Genomic DNA, 24761 nt, shown 5'->3' on the forward strand with positions numbered 1-24761 from the left:
AAACAATCTTTCCTCCCTTATGTTCCTTGCAGTTTGCAACGTTTATCGCTGCTACTTCCATTTTTGGAGGTCTAGTGTTCTGTCACAGGTAGTTCAAGAAGAAGACGAAGAGAGTAACAGTAGTTCAAAATAGATAAGTATTTTAATAAAACAACAGATGAGTCAAAGGAACAGTGTGCACAAACACAGACAATACCAGACAAAAAATTGAATGAACTGAAGGGCTTATAAACACAAGATAATGAAAGTGAATACAAACAGGTGTGATCTAATTTAGTGTTTCTCACCTGGTGGGTTGTGACCCGCAAGTGGGTCGCGGAGTGTGCAGTCAAAGAAACAACAAACATAATCTTGTTTTTTTCTGATTCTAGATTTTTATTTTGAAAGTCGTGCATGAAAGCTGTTGACATTTCTGTCAGACTCAGTTTAAAGGGGTGATCGATTATGATTTTACTTTTTTAACTTTAGTTAGTGTGTAATGTTGCTGTTAGAGCATAAACTATGTCTGCAAAGTTACAACACTCAAATTTCAGTGCAAAGGGAGATATTTTCTTTTGAATAATTCTCTGTTTAATGACTACAACAAACAGCTGGTACAGACTATAATGAGCTTCTTCCTGGGTTAGTGACATCACTAACCCTAAAATTTAAATAAACCCCGCCCCTGAGAACACGCAACAAAGGGGGTGAGGCCATGTTGGGCTGCTTTACAGAAGAGGAGGAGTTGTTGTAGTAGAATGTTGTTACCATGCTGTCATTTTACGCCAAACTGCTTTACAAACGAGGATCCATTTAACTGGATTTGCACAAAAGATTAAAGTCCCTGTCCCAAATGGCACACTTCTATGCACTTTCGGTCTTATGGACTTACAATGGCTGCTGCTGTGCGCATGTTCATTAAGTTCACGAGACCGTATGGGTGTCCCATTTGTCAATTTTAGGCTTCAGTAGGGTGCTCACGAGTGCCCCCTTTGCGGCCGATATGCGCACTTTTGCGAGCTCCACAGCAGACATCTTCTCAACAGTCAAAGCTGCGTTACGTCACGAAAGTGCAGACTTGTAGGAAGACCACGAGTGTTTAAGGTGCCATTTGGGACAGGGCCTAACATGACGGCACATGCTAGTCAATGAGTTGAATCAACTCCACAGCAACTACATTAATTTATCCATTAACCATTCAGAAACGTCCAGTTGCATTCTAAAAGTTGTAACTTCTTCCAGTGTCCGACTCCGGTTTGAACAATGTAAGGCTGAACACCGTTATTGACAATCCTCATTTTGGCTCACAAAAGTGGCATGTTTTTGCTCGCATCCAAATAGGGACAAATTTGACAAGCTGTAATAAATGATCTGTGGGGTATTTTGAGCTGAACCTTTACAGACACATTCTGGGGACACCAGTGACTAACATTACATCCTGTAAAAAAGGGGCATTATAGGTCCCCTTTAAGTAAAATAGTTAAGTATTTACCAAGGTAACTGTTGTTTCCATAACCCCAAAATACCAATTTATTTTCACTTTGTGTTATTTTCATTTTTTTAAATGACTGTGGTGACTCATACTAACTTACCAACTTGTATTAACACAAACTAGTTTGGGACTGCTATTTAATAGCCTTACCTTTTACAATTTATTGACCAGTATTAGTCATATTCTTACAATTCATGTGTATGGTAATTTAATTGGGACGGTACTTGTGTGTGTCAACCATTTTTGTGAAATACATTTGCTTTTTTCATACTGTATATATAATATAATATTGGGAAAACATGGAAAAGTCCCATGGCCAAAAGAGTGTTGGGAAACTAAGAAAAATGGTAATCTAGATGACTAAATAGAATAAACAGGAACTGGTGAAACAATGAAAATAAAATCCAGACTGAACATAACCATGATGGTCTTTCATCCACTACTCTTTTTTCTGCATTTTCTCTTTCGTGTTTCACTGGAGAGGCGGGGTTTTAATAACACAAATTCTCATCCCTTTGCATCTGAATGTCAGTTTCTTGATTCACTGACCAGGGATACACAATGGAAATCTACACATCAAATGCATACTGTATGGCAGTCCACCTTTTAAAGTTGGTTGTCAGTGGAATCTGGGTTATTTTATTTTATATCTACAAAATAAATTGCATAACTTTTTCTGCTTAATTTGCAGTTTTACTGACAATCTTGTTTGTGTTTGCCACACCCTCTGGACAAGGTAAGAATGGAATCATGATTATACTTTAGATATATAGGCATGTTTTAGAGGCATCTATAGGTTTTATTGAATTAACAAATATTGTTGTATAAGACATCACAATAAATGATTGAATGAATGAGATAATATCAGTAGTTTTGTTGATCAAAGGAGTGAAAAAACATTTAGCACATGAGAATTACCATTGATTGAAAAAAGATGCACAGTAATTAGCAATGTGACTGCCCTTGTAATTATTATTACTATTATTATTATTACTTTATCATTTTTACTTTAGAGTTTTCTCTAAATTTAATATTAAGAGAATCTAACATTTAGTTTTGCTGAAACAGAAGGAATGGGAAGAAATTAGGAATTTAGAATTTATTTTGGTTAGGAACAACAGCAGCTTCTAATTCAGACAGTTTAATTTTACTTTCACTCATTGAGTTAAAAGCTTCAAATATTCCCACAAATGCATGCTGCAATCAACAAATATATTATGCATGGTTTTGTAAGCTCACCATAAATTACTCAAATGTATACATATCCTGTGACAGCTATCATTTAATGCACAAATAACTAAAACTAAAATAAAGGCCCACTTAAGTGTACCTAAAGAGAGTACACTTTCATGACAATATAGTTTTTTAACAGTCAGAGGTGGGTACATTTACTTTGTTACATTTACTTGAGTATTTTTTTGGAAAATTTGTACTTTTTAGAGTAGATTTAAATGTGGGTACTTTAACTTTAACTTGAATATATTTCTAATGAAAAATCTGAACTTTTACTTCGCTACATTGGGCGACGTCCCTCTCGTTACTTTATTTTTAATGCAATACTCTACATGTTAAGAAATGCGTAGTTTATTCCAAGTGCGCTGTCTCTTTTTTTCATGAACGATGCCCCATTCACAAATGAATCGCTCTTTTGAGTCGATTCTGTTCAAAGACTTGATCAAACAAGTTGGCAAAACTGTCTGAATCAGTTTGAATGATTTGTGCAGTTCCCATTCAGTCGGTCACGTTCGACGTACGTCGGACAGACCGACGAATAGGAATCTTGCTAGAGAGGCCAATCTGCTTCGAGTGTAACTAAAATGAGCCAATGCACATTGGCATGCAATCATATGCAGCAGCTGCTCGCCTCACAGCGCGGGTATATAATGAGCAGCAGGTGCGTTGCATCTTCAGCTTTTCGCTTCGGAGCCGAACAGATGTTCCTGTCTCTCTGCAAGCAAGTGTTGGAAAACGAGTCAGTTCTTTTCAGTGCGGGCATATAGCACGGCAGCAGGGTTGAAGTCCTCTCTTTTTTTGTCTTCTCTCTCTTTCTTTGTTTTTGCCTTTTGAGCAAATAGCTGTTTTTTCAGCTTAAAAAGGCTGTTCTTACGGCTGGTAACGGTGCGTTTTTGAGCGCTAAAAAGCTGTTTTTACGGCCGGTAAGAGGACCGCCTTCTAAGAGAGGAGAGCACACGACAGGCTGCACACAATCCCTGTCTGTGTTGCCGCGGCCGTTCCTCTGCGTGCTGCAGCACTTTTAAAGAGCAAGTCCCTGAAAGAGCTTACACAAGTAGAGCTTGCGTCTTTTTAAAGATGACATTCTACTTGTGTGTTTCTGGATGCGGTCGTTACCTGGCACCGAGGGATGGTCACGATCGCTGCATCACATGTCTGGGCTTAAAGCACGCTGAGGCAGCGTTTGTGGATGAGTCATGTACCCATTGTGGGAAGATGACCATCTCGGAGTTGCGATCGAGACTCCAGTTCCTGCAAAGGGGCGGAGTCCCAGTGCCGCTGCCTCGTTCCAATCCTCCTCAGAGGGTTGCTTCGGGTAGCAGCATTGATCTGAGGATTACGGTGAGTGCACTTCCTTCGAGGAATCAACCCCCTAGGAACCCTCACACCTCCTGCACTCCGCAGCCAGTAGAGCTGCCGGGGGAGCGCGGTGGGCCATCTCAAAGGTGTGCACCATCTGTATCCTTCAGAGCTCCCCCCGATGACCGGATGTTGATAACTGCATCGGAGGGTGAGCCAGATTTTTCTGGAGATGACGAGTCGGCGCGGTTGCCTCCTTCGGGAATGGTAACTGTGCCCCATTCGGATCCAGAGATGATGGCTATGCTTTCCCAGGCCACCAACAGGGTCGGGCTTGTGTGGAACCCTCCACCGTGTCCTGAGCCCTTGAGGTTGGGCGATTGGTATCTCGGGGTGGCACGTGCTGGTTCTCAGCCACCCACCCTGGTTCCTTTCTTCCCGGAGGTGCATGAAGAACTCACTGGTACATGGACGGCACCTTTTACTGCCCGAAACCGTTCCGGTGGGTCCTCCTCCCTCACCACCCTTGATGGCAGTGCGGCGAAGGGTTATATGCGCATCCCCCCTGTGGAGCGGGCCATTGCTATGCAACTGTGCCCTAACTCCACCTGGCGGGGGGAGCCGTCTCTCCCTTCCCGGGCCTGTAAGCACTCGTCGGATCTTACCGGCAGGGCTTACCAGGCCTGCGGGGAAGCCGCTTCCGCCTTACACGCTATGGCGTTGTTGCAGGTCCATCAGGCCAAGGCACTGAAGGACCTGCACGAGGGTGGTCATGATCCACAAGTTCTCCAGGAACTTCGTGCTGCGACGGACCTTGCGCTTCGTGTGACGAAGGTTACAGCGCGGTCAGTGGGTCGTGCGATGTCCACTTTGGTGGTCCAGGAACGCCATCTCTGGCTGTGTCTGGCCGACATGAGGGATACCGACAAAGTCAGGTTCCTTACTTCCCCCGTGTCCCAGACCGGCCTCTTCGGCGACGCGGCCGAGAACTTCGGCCAGCAGTTCTCGGCTGTACAGAAGCAGACTGAGGCCATCAGTCACATCCTGCCACGGAGGTCAGCTGCTGCGTCCACCCATCCGCCGCCGGCAGCACCTCAGCCTGCTCGTCACCGAGGGCGCCCCCCTGCGGCTGCCCCCGCTCCCGCTCCGCAGCAGCAGCTTCCATCCAAGCGGCGCCGTGGAGCCAGTCGCAAGCGGGGTGCCCAGCCCGTCCAGGCCCCCGCCAAGAAGGGTGGTAAAGCCAAGAGCAAGAGGCCCTAGGACGGGCGACCCAGAGATGGCTGGGACTGCTCTTCGGGAGATGGTGACTGCACCACTCCTTCCCCTGGAGGAGGGCCGGGTGGTAAACAGCCAGCGGTACCCACATTTTCAAAAAAAGAGCAGTTTCCTCCATCTCCAGGTCCGAAGAGGGCTCGGAGAGCAGTGGGAGGGCAAGAACCTCTCCACTCTCATCCCCCTCTTCCTTCGCCAGAGGGCAGCAGCGTGCAGTTCGAGAAGGCGGCCAAAGCCTCTCCTGCACCCCCTTCCCGACCTTGGAACCAGGTAAGTGTTGCTCAGCACACTCAGACCCCGCTACGGGCCGCCTCGCTAAGAGAGCCTCCCGAGCCGTGTCCCTGTGTTCCACCTCGCTGCCCCACTGCGGGTACGCCTACGGTTCCTTTGATCCCGCTTGTACGGTCTCTGCGAGCCTGGTTAGTGCTCCCCAGTCCGTCTCGCTGGCTCATTCGGACCATCAGGCTCGGCTATGCGATTCAGTTCGCCCGGCGTCCCCCCAAGTTCAGGGGCGTCCACTTCACTTCAGTGAAAGCTGTCGATGCCCATGTCTTGCGTGCGGAGATCGCGGTCCTACTGGCGAAGGACGCGATAGAGCCGGTCCCTCCTGCCGATATGAGGTCAAGGTTCTACAGTCCCTACTTCATTCTACCCAAGAAAAGCGGTAGGTTACGACCGATCTTGGACCTGCAAGTTTTGAATCGGAGCCTCCACAAGCTACCGTTCAAAATGCTCACGCGAAAACGCATTTTCGAGTGCATCCGTCCCCAAGATTGGTTTGCAGCGATCGACCTGAAAGATGCGTACTTTATGTCTCGATTCTAGCTCGACACAGGCCGTTCCTGCGCTTTGTGTTTGAGGGTCGAGCATATCAGTATAAGGTCCTACCCTTCGGGCTGGCCCTGTCTCCCCGCATCTTCACGAAGGTCGTGGAGGGAGCCCTTGTTCCCATGAGAGAACAGGGTGTTCGCATCCTCAACTATCTCAATGACTGGCTTATTTTAGCGCAGTCTCGGGTTCAGTTGTACGAACACAGGGACCTGGTGCTCAGTCACCTCAGCCAGTTGGGCCTTTAGGTCAACTGGGAAAAGAGCAAACTCTCCCCTGTGCAGAGGATCTCTTTTCTCGGTATGGAGTTGGATTCGGTCGAACAGACAGCACGCCTCACAGAGGAACGTGCTCAGTCGGTGTTGAACTGCCTGAATACGTTCAAAGGCAGGACAGTAGTCCCACTGAAATTCTTTCAGAGGCTCCTGGGGCATATGGCAGCCGCAGCGGCAGTAACCCCGCTCGGTTTGCTTCATATGAGACCGCTTCAGCACTGGCTTCACGGTCGAGTCCTGAGATGGGCGTGGCAACGCGGTACGTTCCGACTGGCAATCACTCCGGAATGCCGCCAAACCTTCAGCCCGTGGTCAGACCCCTTGTTTCTTCGGGCAGGAGTGCCCCTAGAGCAGGTGTTCCGGCATGCTGTGGTGTTCACAGATGCCTCTGCCGCCGGCTGGGGTGCCACGTACAACGGGCATGCAGTATCAGGGGTTTGGACGGGCCCCCAACTGCATTGGCACATCAATTGCTGCTGCAATTTCCACATACCATGACCACATCGATGGCAAGTCTGTTGGTAAGCACGACATGGTCATCAGGTTCCTTAGGGGGGCGAGACGATTAAATCCTCCTCGACCCCCCTCCTTACCCTCTTGGGACCTTGCTCTGGTGCTTCGAGCTCTCCAGAATGCTCCCTTTGAGCCCTTGCAGTCAGCAGACTTAAAGATTCTGCCTATGAAGACTTTGCTGCTGGTTGCATTGGCCTCCATCAAGAGGGTAGGGGACATGCAGGCATTTTCGGTCGACGAATCGTGCCTAGAGTTCGGGCCGGGTGACAGCCACGTGGTACTGAGACCCCGGCCTGGCTATGTGCCCAAGGTTCCTACCACTCCCTTCAGGGACCAGGTAGTGAGCCTGCAAGCGCTGCCCCCGGAGGAGGCAGACCCAGCCCTAGCTTTCCTCTGTCCAGTTCGCGCCTTGTGACTGTACATAGACAGAACTCAAAGCTTCAGGACCTCAGACCAGCTCTTTGTCTGTTACGGAGGCCAGCAGAAGGGAAAGGCTGTCTCCAAGCAGAAGATGGCCCACTGGATAGTGGACGCCATCGCCTTGGCTTACCAAGCTCAAGGCGTGCCCTGCCCGCTCAGGTTGCATGCTCACTCACACACACGTTCGCTAGATTCTATTGCCTTCGTGTTGAGCCGGTCTCCTCCCGTGTTCTCACCTCAGGTCAGAGGCATGGAGAGGCCCCGGCTTAGTGTCGGCTTGCTGCGCTTACATGCGCTTATTACTCCAGAGAGTCCCTACGAGGCAGACCCTGTTGAGTCCTCCGATCTCCCTTTGGCAGCCGACGTGGCGGAGCGTCTGGCGCCAGGCCTATACTCCGTTGTATCCTTGAGAACCAGATTTAGGCTGGGTACCATATGTGTGACCCTACAGGGATCCCATATGTGTAGTTCCACGGTTGCTCCTAAACGAAGCCCGTGTCTTTCCCTCTGGAAGAACCCACCTCTCATCAGGTTGGAGTCAGCCCTGTACTTCCATATGTAGTACAGCCCTACGGGGTTAGTCCATACGTTCTTCTCCACATAACTCCTTCGGGGAAGGATGTGGCTTCCGCAGCGTTCCTTTCCAGTGAAAGGGTACGCTTTCCCAGTTATATCTAATAGTCTCACTGAATGGGTTTTTTGGAGAACAGCAGTGATTGACACTCTCTGTGTTAGCCCTGTCCCACCGTCCATAGGCAAGGGGGTACAGGAGGCTTGCACAGAGCGCTGGAAGGGGGCAGCCCCTGTGGCGCTTTGGTAGGGATTCCTATTCGTCGGTCTGTCCGACGTACGTCAAACGTGACCGACTGAATGGGAACGTCTCGGTTACAAAGGTAACCCTCATTCCCTGAAGGAGGGAACGGAGATGTATGTCCCATCGCCACAGTCGCTGTACCCCGCTGATGCTGCCGCCTATCCGGTTCGGCTCCGAAGCGAAAACCTAAAGATGCAACACACCTGCTGCTCATTATATACCCGCGCTGCGAGGCGAGCAGCTGCTGCATATGATTGCATGCCAATGTGCATTGACTCGTTTTAGTTACACTCGAAGCAGATTGGCCTCTCTAGCGAGATTCCTATTCGTCGGTCTGTCCGACGTACGTCTCCGTTCCCTCCTTCAGGGAACGAGAGTTACCTTTGTAACCGAGACGTTCCCTGCACATACTGAATTGTCTGAAGCGCTTTCTCACTCGGAGCATTGGATGAAGCAGGCAGTGGACCTACAGTCAATTAAAAGCAAATCTGCAAATGCATCCTATTATTTGCCAGCGATGAAGATCTTATTATTTAAACTGCGTATGCAGTCTGTGAACAATTCCACAGGTATCGATTTCATTTGATTTCAGTTCATACAGCCAATAGCCTACACTGTAAAAAAAAAAAAAAAAAACGGAGTCCCTTAAAAAAACGGTAATTTTCTGGCAGCAGGGGCGCCAGAAATATACCATAAAATAACAGAAAATATTTTTTACGAGACATTTATTTTCCGTTATATTTCTAGCGCCCCTGCTGCCAGAAAATAACCGTTTTTTTACAGGATTTTTTTTTTTTTTTTTTTAAATAAAATACAGTTTATAACCATAATTTTACATAAAATCGTCTGTATTTTCTTTAGCTTTTTAATGTTTAATGAAGGACATTTATTTGTGTAAAAACAATAAAATTACCTATAAATAAGATTGAATGCTGCTATATGTACAAATAACCAGTCTCTTAATTGCAAAATAATGTTTATTAGTTTTTATTTTATAAAAAGCCAAAAACATTTTTAAAACTAGTAATGCTTTTAAAACAATTGCAGCAGCATACTTAATAACAATACAACAATTTGTTACAAACGAAACAAATGTAATAATTCAACAGTCTGCCTTCAAAACCTGACAACTGGTCGACAGATGAATTACAAGGAGTCATTAAAAACAAACAATTAAACAAAGCAGGAAAGAGTTTTCTCGTGACAGTCCGCGTGACACTGAGGAACATTTATGTGTAAGTGAATTGAGGGAGATTGGACTCTCTTCTGAAGAATGTTCCCCATGTATGCCTTCCATTCATAGTCTGCCATTTTAGTTCAGAGTGAAAGAACCTTTTGAATAAGGGTGTCAAACTCAGGAATGGAGCTAAACTCTGCAGGACAGTGGCCCTCCAGGAACTAATTAAACACACCTGAACCAGCCAATTAATGTCTTCAGGATTGTTAGAAACTTCCAGGCACGTGTTCTAGAGCTGGTCGGAGCACTCTGTAGGACAGTGGCCCCCCAAGAGCGGAGTTTGACACATATGCTGTGGACTGACCGTCATCTGCTTTCTTGAAGTTTCTTCTCAGCTTTCGATCCCTTGGGGTTTATCTTGAAAAGGCATCTCTCAAACAAACGACAAACAACTTAAGTAATGAAACAGACTCTACTATATAACTCTTTTAATATATTAACAGTAAAAGTATCGGAATAGTGGAAAATGGCACAGAGCATGTTTGTAAAGGGAGTTTGCAAGAGAGACTGTGTATGCAAGAGGATGTTATGAGTGAGTGGTAGTGTGTATGCCAGAGGGTCTACGTTTACACTAACCCAGATACTTTTGCATATTTTTCTTTTTGTTTTGGCCTTCCTTACACTGAGATTTTTTTGCATTGTAGTGTGGACTATGAAAAATTAAGGTATTTGAAAACGATGACACCTTTAGTTATGCGATGCACTATTAGCATTTATTACATTTTACAGCATGCACAGGAAGATGATTTAAGAGTCTTCCAACATCTCAGTGTGAAAGAGAAACTTTTGGAAAATGCTGGAATGATAGTGTGGTCTGAGAACATCTTAAAAGGTTAGTTCACCCAAAAATGAAAATTATGTCATTTATTATCACCCTCATTTCGTTCCACACCCGTAAGACCTTCGTTCATCTTCAGAACACAAATTAAGATATTTCTGATAAAATCCAATGGCTCAGTAAGGCCTGCATCGCCAGCAATAACACTCCCTTTTTCAATACCCAGAAAGCTACTAAAAACATATTTAAAACAGTTCATGTGACTACAGTGGTTCAACCTTAATATCATATAGCGACGAGAATGCTTTTTGTGTGCCAAAAATAGCAAAATAGCAACATTATTTAACAATATCTAGTGATGGGCGATTTCAAAACACTGCTTCATGAAGCTTCGAAGCTTTATGAATCTTTTGTTTCAAATCAGTGATTCGGAGCGTGTATCAAACTGCCAAAGTTTGAACTATTGAAGTTTCAAAACACTTATGACGTAACGAAGCCTCGTTTACTGAAATCATGTGATTTTGGCGCTCTGAACCACTGATTCAAAACAAATGATTCATAAAGCTTCATGAAGCAGTGTTTTGAAATCGCCCATCACAAGATATTGTGGAATAAAGTTGCTATTTTGTCATTTTTGGCGCACAAAAAGTATTCTCGTCGCTTCATAACATTAAGGTTGAACCACTGTAGTCACATGAACTGTTTTAAATATGTTTTTGTAGCTTTCTGATCATTGAAAGTGTTAATTATCTTGCTGTCAATGAACTTGAGCCATCGGATTTTATCAAAAACTACTTGAGTAGTTTTTCATTAGATACTTTTTTACTCTTACTCAAGTAACTATTATGATTATTACTTCACTTTTACTTTGAGTAAATATTTCTATAAGAACTTGTACTTTTACTTGAGTACAGTTTTTGGATACTCTACCCACCTCTGTTAACAGTTAAGTTGTAATAATATGAGAGTGAAGTATGTTAGATTTGTTTATGTTAAAATAAATTCTCTTAACCTGGATTATCGTTCATGGACTAGTATTCGTTTATTCATGGGTTTATCTTCCTTAAAAAGGTAAACATTGAGACCCCCAGATCTCTGCTCAGATCTCTCTGTCAATCTGAACGAAACATACACACGAAATGATCCCAAAATCCCTGTTTCGACAAAAATGGCACTGCTCCGGATGTGTGTTCACGGTGTGTGTGTGTACATGGATAGGTGAAATGCAGAGCACAAAGTCCAAATATGGGACACCATACTTGGCCACATGTACAAAAACATTGCATTCAGTTAGCACTTAAGTATATCCTATTAAAGTATATTATTCCCATGATAAGTACTCTTTTTTACAAGTTCGCTTGATCATATAATCACAGGGCAATCATAGCCCTTGAGAATTCATAGAGCGATGAATGTAGCTAGGCCAAAGGTGGAGAAGGGGAGGAGGAGGGATGCTTGAGTGATGTCATTGGAAAAGAAGGTAAGTTAAGATGCTGCTTCGTGTTTAGATGAGCAAGCTCCTTTCAAACTTGCATCATGAACTTCATTTAAAAGAATGCTAAAGTGTACAGACTCTTTCACAGGAATCAGTTTTGTCTTTTTTTTATAGTTATTCAAACTAATTTGTTGTTCCTATTATTTATTTGTCTTCTAGGTGGTATATCTAAAGGACTGAGTCAACTAGAGACTGACTACTGTAATTCTCTTCCCTACAATCCTGTAAATCAGATTTGCTGTAATGAAATCATTCAGACTCGAAGCAGTGCTCACACAGCATGCTGTGGTCAAGGTAGACAATACACTCGATCTGGCTTTAAAAATGAGTCAGTGTTTCATCTTTTCATGTTGCCTGTTTTAAGTGGTTTCATTGTTTAATTTTTTTATGACTTTTTTTTTTACATATTTTAAGATGATTGAAAGATTTTGGTGAGCTTCATATTGTTGGATCAAGAATAGACTATAATGACTTTGTTCTCTCTTAATTTACAGACTTGTACATAACAACAGCTCGGGCGTGTTGTGGTGGCAACAAAACCCTTGAACTGAAGGAAGATCTCTCTTGTTGTGGCAGTGAATCATTTAACAGGACGACCCACTGCTGCTGTATTAAAAATGACACTCTTGAAGTGAATCTCAAAGATGAAGAATGCTGTCCAACACCTCCAAAAGGTTTGTCTTCTAGCTGTTAGAGGGATTATTTGCCTTATAATAATGCTTCTGTATATTTTGCCTAAACTGAATGAATGAATGAATGAATCTGTTTAAGTACAGGTAAAGTAGTGTGGCATCCTCATTAGCCACTTAAACAATACATTGCAGTAAAATAAAATATGACAATAAATGTACCCACATTTTTTATCTGTAATGGTACCACCAAATATAAAGCGGATGAAATCTGCTCAGATGGAAAACAGCTTTTCGGCATCTGATTTGGTTGCTCAATTGCATAATTGTCCCACACATCCGGTAAAACATATGGATTCAGAATGGATGGGCCGTTCCAAAACATTAATCTTTCTTTGCTGAAGCCATTTTTGTTGCTTTAGATTTGCTGGAAGGCAGGGCCGCATTAAGACTATAAGGGGCCCCTGTGCTTTACCACTTGAGAGGGCCCTTCATCCACCAGAACCAGGGGCGCCTGCAGGATTTTAGCACAGAACTTCGGTGGGAAGTTGGTGGGAACGATCTAATGCTGTACAAATTGACTGATGGACTGCCTGTTTTTTGCTCACGCACTTAGAAAATCTGATGCACATAACTGCACTCTGATGTGCTTGTGTAGATGCTTCGTGAATTTTGTTTTACAAAATATTTTTGTGTAGATTATCTTCGTGAAGTTATCTCTAAGCGGCTTTGTCCCGAAATGTGCGTATTGTTTTCAGAGAAACATGATTAACGAAAAACGAAGCTCATTTTCTTTCCAGTCACGTGAATGCTTTACTTTGCGTGTCGGAATGTTTGAACCCAGACCACTATATGGAAGTTCAACATTTTAAATATATAAGCCTGTAGGCTATATTAGGCTACATTATCATATGTTCTGTCATATAAACAGTATAAAAACAGCAAAATAACAACACAATTTACTTGCCTCAAACAACTCAGAGGATATTAGTATTACTATAATTATTGTTTTTGTTGATCCATTTAATTTATTGCTACACTTTAATATGTTATTTATTTTGTCAGAAAACTAAACACATTTAGCGTCGTCAGGCTTTTATAATGGATAAAACAACAGAGCTGCGCACTCAGGTTTATGGCTGCTGTAAATTTTACCCGCCACAAGATGGCACTGTTTTCGACACTGGTCGGAAAAGTCTAAAATAAAATACACATTTTCGTTATTTTATGCTGCTTCAGATTTGGTTTCTGTGCTGCTTTTTCAGTGTAAAGATGCCCATTGAACGTTTTCAGAAACTGTAAGCAATGATTTGTATTTTTTTTTGGGCTGCATCCGAAAACCTAAGAAGCTGACTTGTTGCCTCGCTGCCCTATCAGGCAATGACTTATAAGGCAGCGTTTGTACATGAAGGCACCTCACGAAACTGATTTCAGACAGACTTCTGAGGCAGCGTAACAGTTTAACGATCTACCAAAAAATAGCGCGAGCTTTGTTGAGAACTAAACAAATATTTAATAACTACACTAGTAATTTCTCGCTAGAAATGACATCAAAAGTGGAAAATGCTGGTCAAAAACGTACATTTACACACAAACTGACCAGCAAACTTAACTTTCGGACGCCATTTACGTCCATTTTCGCCATTTCGTTCGGATTGTGGGATATCAAAGGCAGCAAAGGATACATCTATGCTGCCTTCAAAAGTCGATCAGAAGAAGGGATCTCAGGAGACAGGAAGCGAAGCTAACATTGGATTCGGACGTGCCTTGATGCCTTCCTACCTTGAAATGTGTCCTCCGAAGGCAGCATTTTCCAGTTTTCGGACGCAGCCTTGGACTTCATACAGAACGTTAGGCTACTGAAGATTTGCAGGGTTCAGTGAGTGAAGGGTCGCACATAGGTCAAGAAGTGCAGCGCCGCACCACGTCTTTAAAATTCGAACACATTGTTTTTTATGAGGCCGTTCACACAGAACGCGTTTTTCCATTCCACTCCGTCTTTTGCAGCGTCTCGCACATGACATGGCCTTCTAAAGCCATATCAGTTCAACTAAGGTAAAATCAATTCAAACTTCTTTTTTTTTTTTAAAAAGGCGTCTCGAGACCTTGCGTTTTACATTTACGTTTAGACATTTAGTCATTTAGCAGACGCTTTTCTCCAAAGCGACTTACAAATGAGAATAGAAGAAGCAATCAAATCAACATGAGTACAACAGTATGTAAGTGCTGTGTCATGTCACAGTTTCATCAGTAAAGTGCTCGTAGCAAGGTTGTTTTTTTTTTTTGTTTTTTTTTTAATATATATGCAAATAGATGTAGAAAGAATAGAAAATTGAGAAGAGAAAAGTAAAATATAAATTAAAAAAAGTGCTATATTACTGGGTCAAGTGTTGACGAAAAAGATATGTCTTTAGCAGTTTTTTGAAAATGGCTAAAGACTCGGCTGCTCGGATAGAGCGTGGTAGGTCATTCCACCAACCAGGAACAGACCAGGAGAAGGTCCATGAGAGTGATTTTGTGCCCCTTTGGGATGGCACCACAAGACGCCGTTCACTTGCAGAACGCAAGCTTCTGGAGGGAGCATAAGTCTGAAGTAGTGGGTTTAGGTATAGTGGTGCAGAGCCAGTGGATGATCTGTAGGCAAACATTGTAGCCTTGAATTGGATGCGAGCAGCAATTGGCAGCCAATGCAAACTGATGAAAAGAGGTGTGACATGCGCTCTCTTCGGTTCGTTAAAGACCAGTCTTGCTGCAGCATTCTGGATCAGTTGTAGAGGCTTGACAGTGCATGCTGCCAAGGCCTGCCAAGAGAGCATTACAATAGTCCAGTCTGGATAGAACAAGAGCTTGGACAAGAATTTGTGTGGAAAGCTCCGATAGGAAGGGTCTAATCTTCCTAATGTTGTACAGAGCAAATCTGCAGGGCTGTAGCGATGTGATCTGTGAAACTTAAACAATCATCCATCACCACTCCGAGGTTCCTGGAACTCCTGGAAGGAGTTATGGTTGACGACCCAAGTTGAATGGAAAGGTTATGATGAAGTGTTGGGTTGGCACCGACCACAAGCAGTTCCGTTTTTGCAAGGTTGAGTTGAAGGTGGTGGTCCTTCATCCAGGCAGAAATGGCTGTTAGGCAGGCTGCGATGCGACCAGCAACCGTCGGATCATCTGGTTTGAATGAGAGGTACAGTTGTGTGTCATCAGCATAACAGTGATAGGAAAAACCATGTTCCTGAATGACAGAACCATGTAGATGGAGAAGAGAAGTGGTCCAAGCACAGAGCCCTGAGGTACCCCAGTAGCAAGATGATGTGACTTGGACAGGAGAGGTAAGACTCGAACCACTGGAGTGCGGTTCCTGAGATGCCCTTCGACCTGAGGGTTGACAGGAGGATCTGGTGGTTAACTGTGTCAAAAGCAGCAGACAGATCCAGCAAGATGAGTACCGATGATTTTGAAGTTGCTCGTGCCAGTCTCGGGGCTTCAGTGACTGAGAGCAGGGCAGTCTCAGTTGAGTGGCCACTCTTGAAGCCAGACTGGTGGTTGTCAAGGAGGTTGTTCTGTGTGAGATAAGTAGACAGTTGGTTGAACACAACTCTCTCAAGTGTCTTCGCAATGAATGGAAGAAGGGATACCGGTCTATAGTTTTCTAAAAGTGCTGGATTCAGAGTGGGTTTTTTAAGCAGTGGTGTAATCCTAGCCTGCTTAAAAGCTGTGGGAAATGTACCAGTGTGAAGAGAAGAATTGATCATGTACAATTGAGGAGGCGATGGTCTGAAGAAGATGAGTGGGGATAGGGTCAAGCGGACAGGTAGTAGGGTGATTGGAAAGGATGAGTTTGCCTCAGAGAGCATAGATAAATTTGTGTGTTTTCCGTTAAGATGTTATTGTCAGTATGTGGTGTGGAGAATTGGCCGCTGATGGTTGTTATTTTATGTGTGAAGAATGTGGCAAAGTCATCAGCTGTAAGAGCTGATGTGGGAGGGAGGGGAGGAGGGCAAAGAAGAGATGAGAAAGTTTTGAAAAGTGTGCGGGAATTAGTAGAATTGTTAATTTTATTCTGAATAAAATTAACAATGTTTTCCCTCCATGCACTGCCCGCGTCTCGCGTTTTTCAAAGCAAAGACGCGTTCCACTCGGCGTCTGTCCGCATTGTCCAGTTAAAAATTCCACTCGCATAGTTTTCCATTAAATTACATTATATTTGTCCCAAATCATTGTTAACGTACTTAACTTCACCCTAGACAGGAAGATTGTGTATTGTCCATTTTTTTGCAAAAAGTTTGTCTTTCTGTGGCTTGACCTTATAGCCTATGCTTCATTTAGAGAGCTATTGTAATATAGATCGTGCTTTCCCTTTCCGTTTGTTTAAACACCTATCTTCAAACTCATCAACGCCACTTTTTTTTTTCTTTTTGTTCATTTTTGAAGCGAACTTTTGCATGTTTGGTTTAAATTTAACGGTTTTGGGCTGCTGTTTTGAACTGAAAGCGACACGTCTGGTGTGCGATAGCCTACAGTGAGTTTTTTGCTGCTAGACGCGGCGCGTCTTGGCGCACTTCACGCGCAAGACTTGAAACACCCACACATGTATTCAAAGCAAAGCGATGTTAAAGGGACAGTCAACACATAATAAAACGCTTTTATATTTTTTTCCCGGCATCACCGGGGCCCTCGCTCAGCCCGGGGCCCTGGGCTTAAGCCCAGGTAAGCCCGTGCATTAATGCGGCCCAGCTGGAAAGTGAAAGTTCTCTTCATTTTCAGCTTTCTAGCACACATTAGAAAGTTCTTGATAATGTTACTGTTGTGTCATACTTTCTCCACTTACGGTCTTCACTGTGCTCTAATACCTTGGAAATTTTAGTAACCCTCACCTGATCGATACCTTTCGACAATGCAATCCCGTTGATGCTTTGTAAGCTCTTTGTGTCTCTTGTAGCATTATGAGTAGTTAATGAGAGTCACTTCATATGAAGACTAGACATGTGCCGATATTCGGTAATGCGATATATCGCGATAATGAATATGCACGATAATGTTTAAATGGCCTCGTTCCCCTTCATCTCTCAGATCTGTTGTGTGAATATCGTCCGGAAAGAACTCTTAGGTCCGCCAACCAGAGTCTGTTAACTGTTCCAAAGTCTAGATTAAAATCTAGGGGTGATCTAGCTTTTGCCATAGCCGCACCTAAACTTTGGAACACGCTACCGATCCATATTAGAACTGCACCAACATTGCATATCTTCAAATCAAAGTTAAAAACGTATTTTTTCACTAAGGCCTATGACTTGTGATGTTGTTTGTTGTCTGATGTTTGCTTGGTTTGTATACACGTTTTTATAAGTCTTTTGCATCATTGTACAGCACATTGGTCAACTGTAGTTGTTTTTAACTGTGCTTTATAAATAAATTGAGACTTGAGAATGGTATCGTGGGCACTTCAAAATACCGTAAATAATAATTTATTACCAATTATTAAAATTTGTATAATGCATTTAAGAATACTTTCCCCATCAACCGTATAAAATGCACAACACCGCTGTATACGGCGTCAGAGACACGCGCATGTAAACAAACCCAACGTGCATGAGAAGCACATGGTGGAACGAGTGAAAGAGCTGAATGAAAGTGCACGTTCACTCTCTGACAGAAGAGGGCACTGATGGAACAGCAGAATGCAGCGGTTACCCCGGAAACCCAGTAAACAAAGCAACTGCGCTAGTGAAGTTTTTAAAATGCTTCAAACAGCCATTCATTTTTTTGTAATCTCAGTGTTGTTCATCACAGCACCAAATACTTAATACTTAAAGACTAAATAGGCTATTAATTTTCAAACTTAAATTTTTTTATATTTTAATCTGGACTACAACATGCCCTAATGATTAGAAATGTTCTGATTATTTGTCAGTAAAATTTGAGACATACAGCTTCATCATTTAACATGTTAATTCATTATTACCAAACTGACAATAAAAAATACTTATAAAGTATTAATTATTCTTAGTTAATGAAAACAGGTGTGTATTATTTCACATGAGCCTGAATTAGTTAATTCTGAATACAGCTACATATTCAATTATAGAATTGTGTGCATACTTATGCAGTTAACTTTAAGTTTTTATTCTTTTTTTCTCTGAAATGCGTCACTTTTGTTTTCAGTGGCATTGCTTGGGTTGTAATTTTTACATCAATGATTATGAATAATCTTTATTTCATTTTTACATCACAAAAACCAGCTGTTTTAACCGGGGTGTGTAGACTTTTTATATCCACTGTATAAAGCAAATGTGTTTCTTCAGACGAAGACTGCTTGCTCCATGTGGATCTCTTTTATAATCTCTTCAAGAACTTTTTTGAAGCTTCAACATTTTGGTGGAATGGACTTTTAATGGTGGGACAGAAATCTCTCAGGTTTCATTTAAAATATCTTATGATGTTTTATTAACAAAGTTTGGGAAGAGCATGTGCAGATAATTAACCTAATTAACACAAGAGGAGCACATTCAGTAATCAACTCCATTAACAAGATAAGGGGTATATATATATATATATATAGGCTATATATATATATATATATATATATATATATATACATATATATATATATATATATATATACACAGCAGACTTACTTCTCTTCCTTTTCTACAGTTACTACAGTTTTCTAGCATTCCTCCACCACCCCTTCTCCTCACTTCTAACTATTTCCATCCCAACATGGCATTGGTAAGTACCCTGGGTTCGGGCCAAATTCCGAGCTCGGAGCCCTCCCCTCGGACAGCACGCCAAATATGCATAACCTTTACTCTATTTATTATATGTAAGTGTGAACTCGTAAACATTTGTTTTCCGAAGATGAACAAAAGTCTTATATGGTTGGAAATTACATTAGGCTGAGTAAATGATGACAGAATTTTCATTTTTAGGTGAACTATCCCTTTAAGTTCCTATTTTGATGTATTTGTCTCATCTCTATCATCCATTCTCCTTTTCTCTTTTCTCTAGAAGCTGAAAAAAAATCCCCAGAGTATATCAGTTGCTCAGGAATAAATTACAAGAGGGAATCGGGTCTTACTCAGGTCAGAATTCTTCTCATAGACAGTTTTAATTATGGCAGAGAGTAAGTTCAATAGCATTTACTGAAAATAGCAGTATACTGGATTTGCATTGTGTAAATAGTGTTAGATGTTAGGCTATTTTTTTTGCTGCAAAGTGACAAATAGGCTACTAATTACACCTCAGTGAATTGTAGTAGGCTGTAAAACAGTTTGCATGTTTCATTATAGTCTACCTGTGGCTAATACCTGATTGGATGTCATTTAGAATTAAACAATGAAGAATGCTGATATTTTGAATGTTACTTGAACGTTATTTTTTGTTCAAAATTAACCAAATTTAAATAAGGAGTCAATACATCATTGCGTTTTTGTTTTGCCCTGATTCACTATGGTAATCCTATTATAAGTGTTTATATTTAAGACTTTTTGTGGGAAATTGCGTACATACGTCACTCGCCCGTGCGTGTCTCGTCGTATCCGTAAATAGAGAAAAGTTGCTCCGGCTAGTTTGACGTGTGTCTGGTGTGAGAGTGGTAGAGGTTAGTTGTCACAACGAGCGAGAAAGGTTGACATGGAGCAGCTAAATCTCCAACCTCCGGAGAATCACCCGTTTTAAGCACACACCGAACAGAGGAGAGTCTGCTGGCAAAAAAGAGAACGAGACAGAGCTCGTAATAAAACAAGAATCAACATTGACTTGACTTTTCAGAGATGGGGGGAATTTGAATTGATTTGAATTGATTTGAATTTGAACTGATTTGAATTTGAATTGATTTGAATTTGAATTGATTCAAATTTGAAATATAGTTTCAAACGTGGGTTCGGGAGGAGCCTAAACATTCAGTTCTGTCAATCATCATTACGAGCGTATATAAGCAGCAGTCACTACGTCATCCCAGTGACGATTCTTCCAGCATCCCTCCTCCTCCTCTATTTCTCTTATTCTCCCTCTACACAGTACTGTTATAGGGGGGTTTAACTCTGAGCTCAAGCCGAGCCTCGGGTTCGAGCCTCCTTCAAGGACAGCAAGCCAAGTTTGTTTTACCATTAACCATTCAGACTGAATGGGCAGGCGAACTTGTGAAATGTTGTAAAAGCGACGCGGAGTTGATGGCGTTTTTATTATTCAACAGGTGAATACAGTAATTCATTGAACAGATAAATTGCCATATGTAGCTCTCTAACAGAGTTGATTGTAAAGCATTATCTATTGTGAAGACTTATTTCATTCTGATTGTTGTAGCGCTGTGCTGGAATTTATTTTCATGGAAGTATCATGTCTATTAATGAGTTAGCTTTACTCAGCTTGAGATTCTTTCCATCTAAACTGGTTATATTTCTTAAAGGATTAGTTCACTTCAGAATTCAAATGTCCTGATAATTTACTCACCCCCATGTCATCCAAGATGTTTATGTCTTTCTTTCTTCAGTCAAAAAGAAAAGAAGGTTTTTGAGGAAAACATTCCAGGATTTTTCTCCATATAGTGGACTTTACTGGGGTTCAACGGGTTGAAAGTCCAAATGTCAGTTTCAGTGCAGCTTCAAAGGGCTCCACACAATCCCAGACAAGGAATAAGGGTCTTATCTAGCGAAATGATCTGTCATTTTCTAAAAAAAAAAAAAAAAAATGTTTATACTTTTTAACCACAAATGCTCATCTTGCACTGCTCTGTGATGCGCCACGCATTACGTAATCTGGAAAGGTCACACGTGACATAGGCAGAAGTACTGCAGTAGGCCAAAAAAAACATCTCATTTTCTCCATCAACTTCAAAATCATCCTACATTCGTTGTTTTACTTTTGTAAAGGGCATTTGACTTAGTCTTTGCATGTTCGCTTTGTAGACACTGGATCGGCACTTTCACCTACGTCACACGTGACCTTTCCAACGTGATTACGTAATGCGTGGCGCATCGCAGAAAAGTGCAAGACGAGCATTTGTGGTTAAAAAAAATTTATTAATTTTCTTTTTTTTAGAAAATGACCAATCGTTTCGCTAGATAAGACCCTTATTCCTCGTCTGGGATCATGTAGAGCTCTTTGAAGCTGCATTGAAACAATTTGGACCTTCAACCCGTTGAACCCCATTGACGTCCACTATATGGAGAAAAATCCTGGAATGTTTTTCTCAAAAATCTTAATTTCTTTTCAACTGTAGAAAGAAAGACATAAACATCTTGGATGACATGGGGGTGAGTAAATTATCAGGAAATTTTAATTCTGAAGTGAAATAATACTTTAAGCCTATTAGTGAATGTTTCATGAGCAGTCGGATAATCTCTCTCACTTTTTTCAGTTATGAGAAAGAACCATATTCATTCGTCACGCAGGGCCGAAGCATAACAAAAACAATGTTCTTCCGAAAAATGTATGCAGTTTTGTTAGCTAGAGGGACGAAATTTACATAGTGTACCTTTAACCAAAAAATATAGTCCATTTGCAAACACTTTGTATATATGTGTTTCAGTGCTGTGGTAAAGATCTCTACAGTCTGTCAGATGTCAGTGTGCTGTGCTGTAATGGAATCCTTCATCTCAATGTGCCTGAGCAGTCAGAGTGTGTCGGAGGTCTAATATATACTCAAAAACAGCTCAAGATGAGCTGTGGCTCAAAAATATATGACCACCACAAACAGAGATGCTGCTCGGGTCGTCTCTACAACGAAAGTAAAGCAGAATGCTGTGGAAACCTGTTGCTGGAACATAATAGCAACAAAATTTGCTGTTCCTCCTCAACCCATGCCATGCTTTACGACACCAAACCAAATCACTTTTGCTGTGGGCATTACTACTACAACGTGTCCCTGTGGAGCTGTTGTGCAGAACATCTCAAACCAACACCAAGCCATAATAGCGTTCATGCAGAATACAGACTTAAACCACTAACGGATCTGATTCCTGACATATGCCATACAACAGGTGATGAGCCCTGTTCAGGTTTTGATCCTGTGCAACATGAAATGCTAAATACAAATTTTTTACTTAGTCAAATCAAATGAATGATCTGTGTATGTGTTTGATGCTAGTGCTCTTTGGCAAAGTGGAGAGTGTGGTACTTCAGAATAATTGGCGTCACATTGTGTTGAGAGTCATTGTGAAGGTCAGCGGGATATCAGAAAGACCTTTACTTTACGTGACCCTGGATCACTGCAGCTCTCCAGCGCTAGAGAATGGCATGACCTACCTTTGGGAGACAAACAACAACAACAACAACAACAGAGAGTACAAGCCTCTCTCCATCCCTGTCGATGTAACCACTGATATTCACATGTTCTTTACAGCATGTAACCTAAATCTCATGCAAGCCTTAAGTGTCAACACCTGTTCACACATGCTCCATATTCAGGGTGGATTTTCATATCAGGGAAACTTTTGAATAGCATCCCTTTGGTGCCATTTATGTTTTTACCTGTTATACGGATAACACTGCATTTCCTTTATTAAGATTTATTAAGAAAGTTTTTATGAATTAAACTATAACAACATAATATATCTTGCAAATGTGATATTTCAGTTTTTCTTTTTTAATAAATCTGCAAAAATGTCAACAATTCTATGTTTTTCTGTCAATATGGGGTGCTGTGTGTACATTAATGAGGAAAAAAATGAACTTAAATGATTTTAGCAAATGGCTGCAATATAACAAAGAGTGGAAAATTTAAGGGGGTCTGAATACTTTCTGTACCCAATGTATATTATTTAATATCATGTACTGTATTTGATGTTTAATCAACCTCAGGTCTATTCAAATTTACAGACATGTTTCACAGTCCAAGTGAAAAGATGCTTTGATGATGTTTAATCCATTTTTGTTTTTTATAAAGAAAATAATTGTTCATTTAAAAGCTAAAAGTGATTTTGTCCTAATTCATCATTTAGAAGACAACTACATTAAATTTTATTTAGCATATTAGCTCAACTATACATTTGTTATACCATTACTTGACCGATTTATGTTTAATATTGTATCTTGTGTGAATACATATGCAAATATACACTTCATCTGTTATAATCGTGCAGCTACTATATACCATATACAAACTGTATTTAAGCTATATACAATTTCAAAAACAAATGTATCATGCAGCTTTCATATTTGTTGTTTTGACAGTTTCAGTATATTTGTGATACAGTTAGACATGAAATTTTGCAGCAGGTATATTGGCGTTTGTAAATGTACCAAGCAAACCATTTATTTCAAAATAAATGTTTGTGAGCATTGTGAGCAGTGTTTTTTTTATACAGTATATATATATAAAGTGCTCATGAATCTAATATTCATCTTTACATAATGTCTTTATAACTTGTGCATGGAAATGTGAAGCTTTGTGGATGATGGATTAATATCAATATCCTAAACTTTTGCAAATATAGTAGCATCTAAAACATGCATTAACCCAACATTGTCAAAACTGAGATGCAGACTGAGCATAACAACAATGTTATGATTGACACAGTGAGTATTTACATTGATAAAATAAGAAAGATTGGATATGGAATTATGATTCTGATTGCCAATACTGTGAAGCAAGCAGAGAGGTTCCTGAAGAAGACACAAAAAGTGAGGACTCCAGCGGAAGTGGTTATAGAGACAGAGCGCATTTAGTATAATCTGAAAACCACGCCCACCGGGGGGGGGGGGGAAACAATCCAACCGTCTCCATTGACTTTGTATTGCGTGAGGCTGCCTCACGCTATATAACGTCAATGGGGACTTTTGGATTGTTTTCCCCCCAGGTGGGCGTGGTTTTCAGATTAGGTCTATTCACTAGAATTTTGACTAAAAATAGTAGTTTTTAGATAACATATCTACATATTTCCAGCATGGTGGGTAAGGCTTAAGCTGACTGTTTTTTACACAGTTGGGCTGCATCCAAAATCAAGTCTGAAGTCTGAAGTCTCAATTTATTTATAAAGCACAATTAAAAACAACTACAGTTGACCAATGTGCTGTACAATGATGTAAAAGACTTATAAAAACGTATACAAACCAAGCAAACATCAGACAACAAACAACATCACAAGTCAAAAAAAAATCTCATACTTCCCTACTATATAGTGGACAAAAAAAAAAAAAAAAAAACTAACTAAAGAAACTACTATATGACAAAAGAAGTATGTCCAAATTCACAGTACTCATAAAAGACAAAAAGTGCCCGGAACTATCCCATTAGACCACGGGAGAGGATTTGTGAATGGCAGTGAAGCGATGCAACTGACACTGGTAGGTCACATGATAATGACAACATACAGACAACATACTACACACATTCATACTATATTTAACATACTTTTTTAGCAGTCGTGAAGTAATTACTTATTCAAAATAAGTAACGGTCCATGTATCTTTTGGTCATTCGTTTTTTGATTTAATATTGAAATCTGAAAATGAAAAAGAGGCACCTTTTTCGTTTTTCATTTTTTTCAAACAAAACAAAA

At 41.4% G+C, this 24761-nt stretch overlaps 1 protein-coding gene across 2 annotated transcripts; it reads left to right on the top strand.

Annotated features, from left to right (window-relative positions):
• Positions 1-1959: 1959 nt before the first annotated feature.
• LOC127500253 (galaxin-like) lies at positions 1960-23543 on the top strand. 2 transcript variants are annotated; one of them, XM_051871313.1, is made up of 7 exons: positions 1960-2060; positions 2163-2207; positions 11795-11929; positions 12130-12309; positions 19270-19343; positions 21791-22241; positions 22349-23543. In XM_051871313.1, exons 1-7 carry the CDS (start codon positions 2033-2035, stop codon positions 22696-22698), a joined length of 1263 nt encoding a protein of 420 aa, XP_051727273.1. In that variant the 5' UTR covers positions 1960-2032; the 3' UTR covers positions 22699-23543. The 2 variants fall into 2 exon arrangements, with proteins under 2 accessions (XP_051727273.1, XP_051727274.1); XM_051871314.1 differs by having other exon boundaries at positions 21791-23543.
• Positions 23544-24761: the final 1218 nt, after the last annotated feature.

Source organism: Ctenopharyngodon idella, chromosome 18, assembly GCF_019924925.1.
Source record: "Ctenopharyngodon idella isolate HZGC_01 chromosome 18, HZGC01, whole genome shotgun sequence".
Classification (NCBI taxonomy): domain Eukaryota; kingdom Metazoa; phylum Chordata; class Actinopteri; order Cypriniformes; family Xenocyprididae; genus Ctenopharyngodon; species Ctenopharyngodon idella.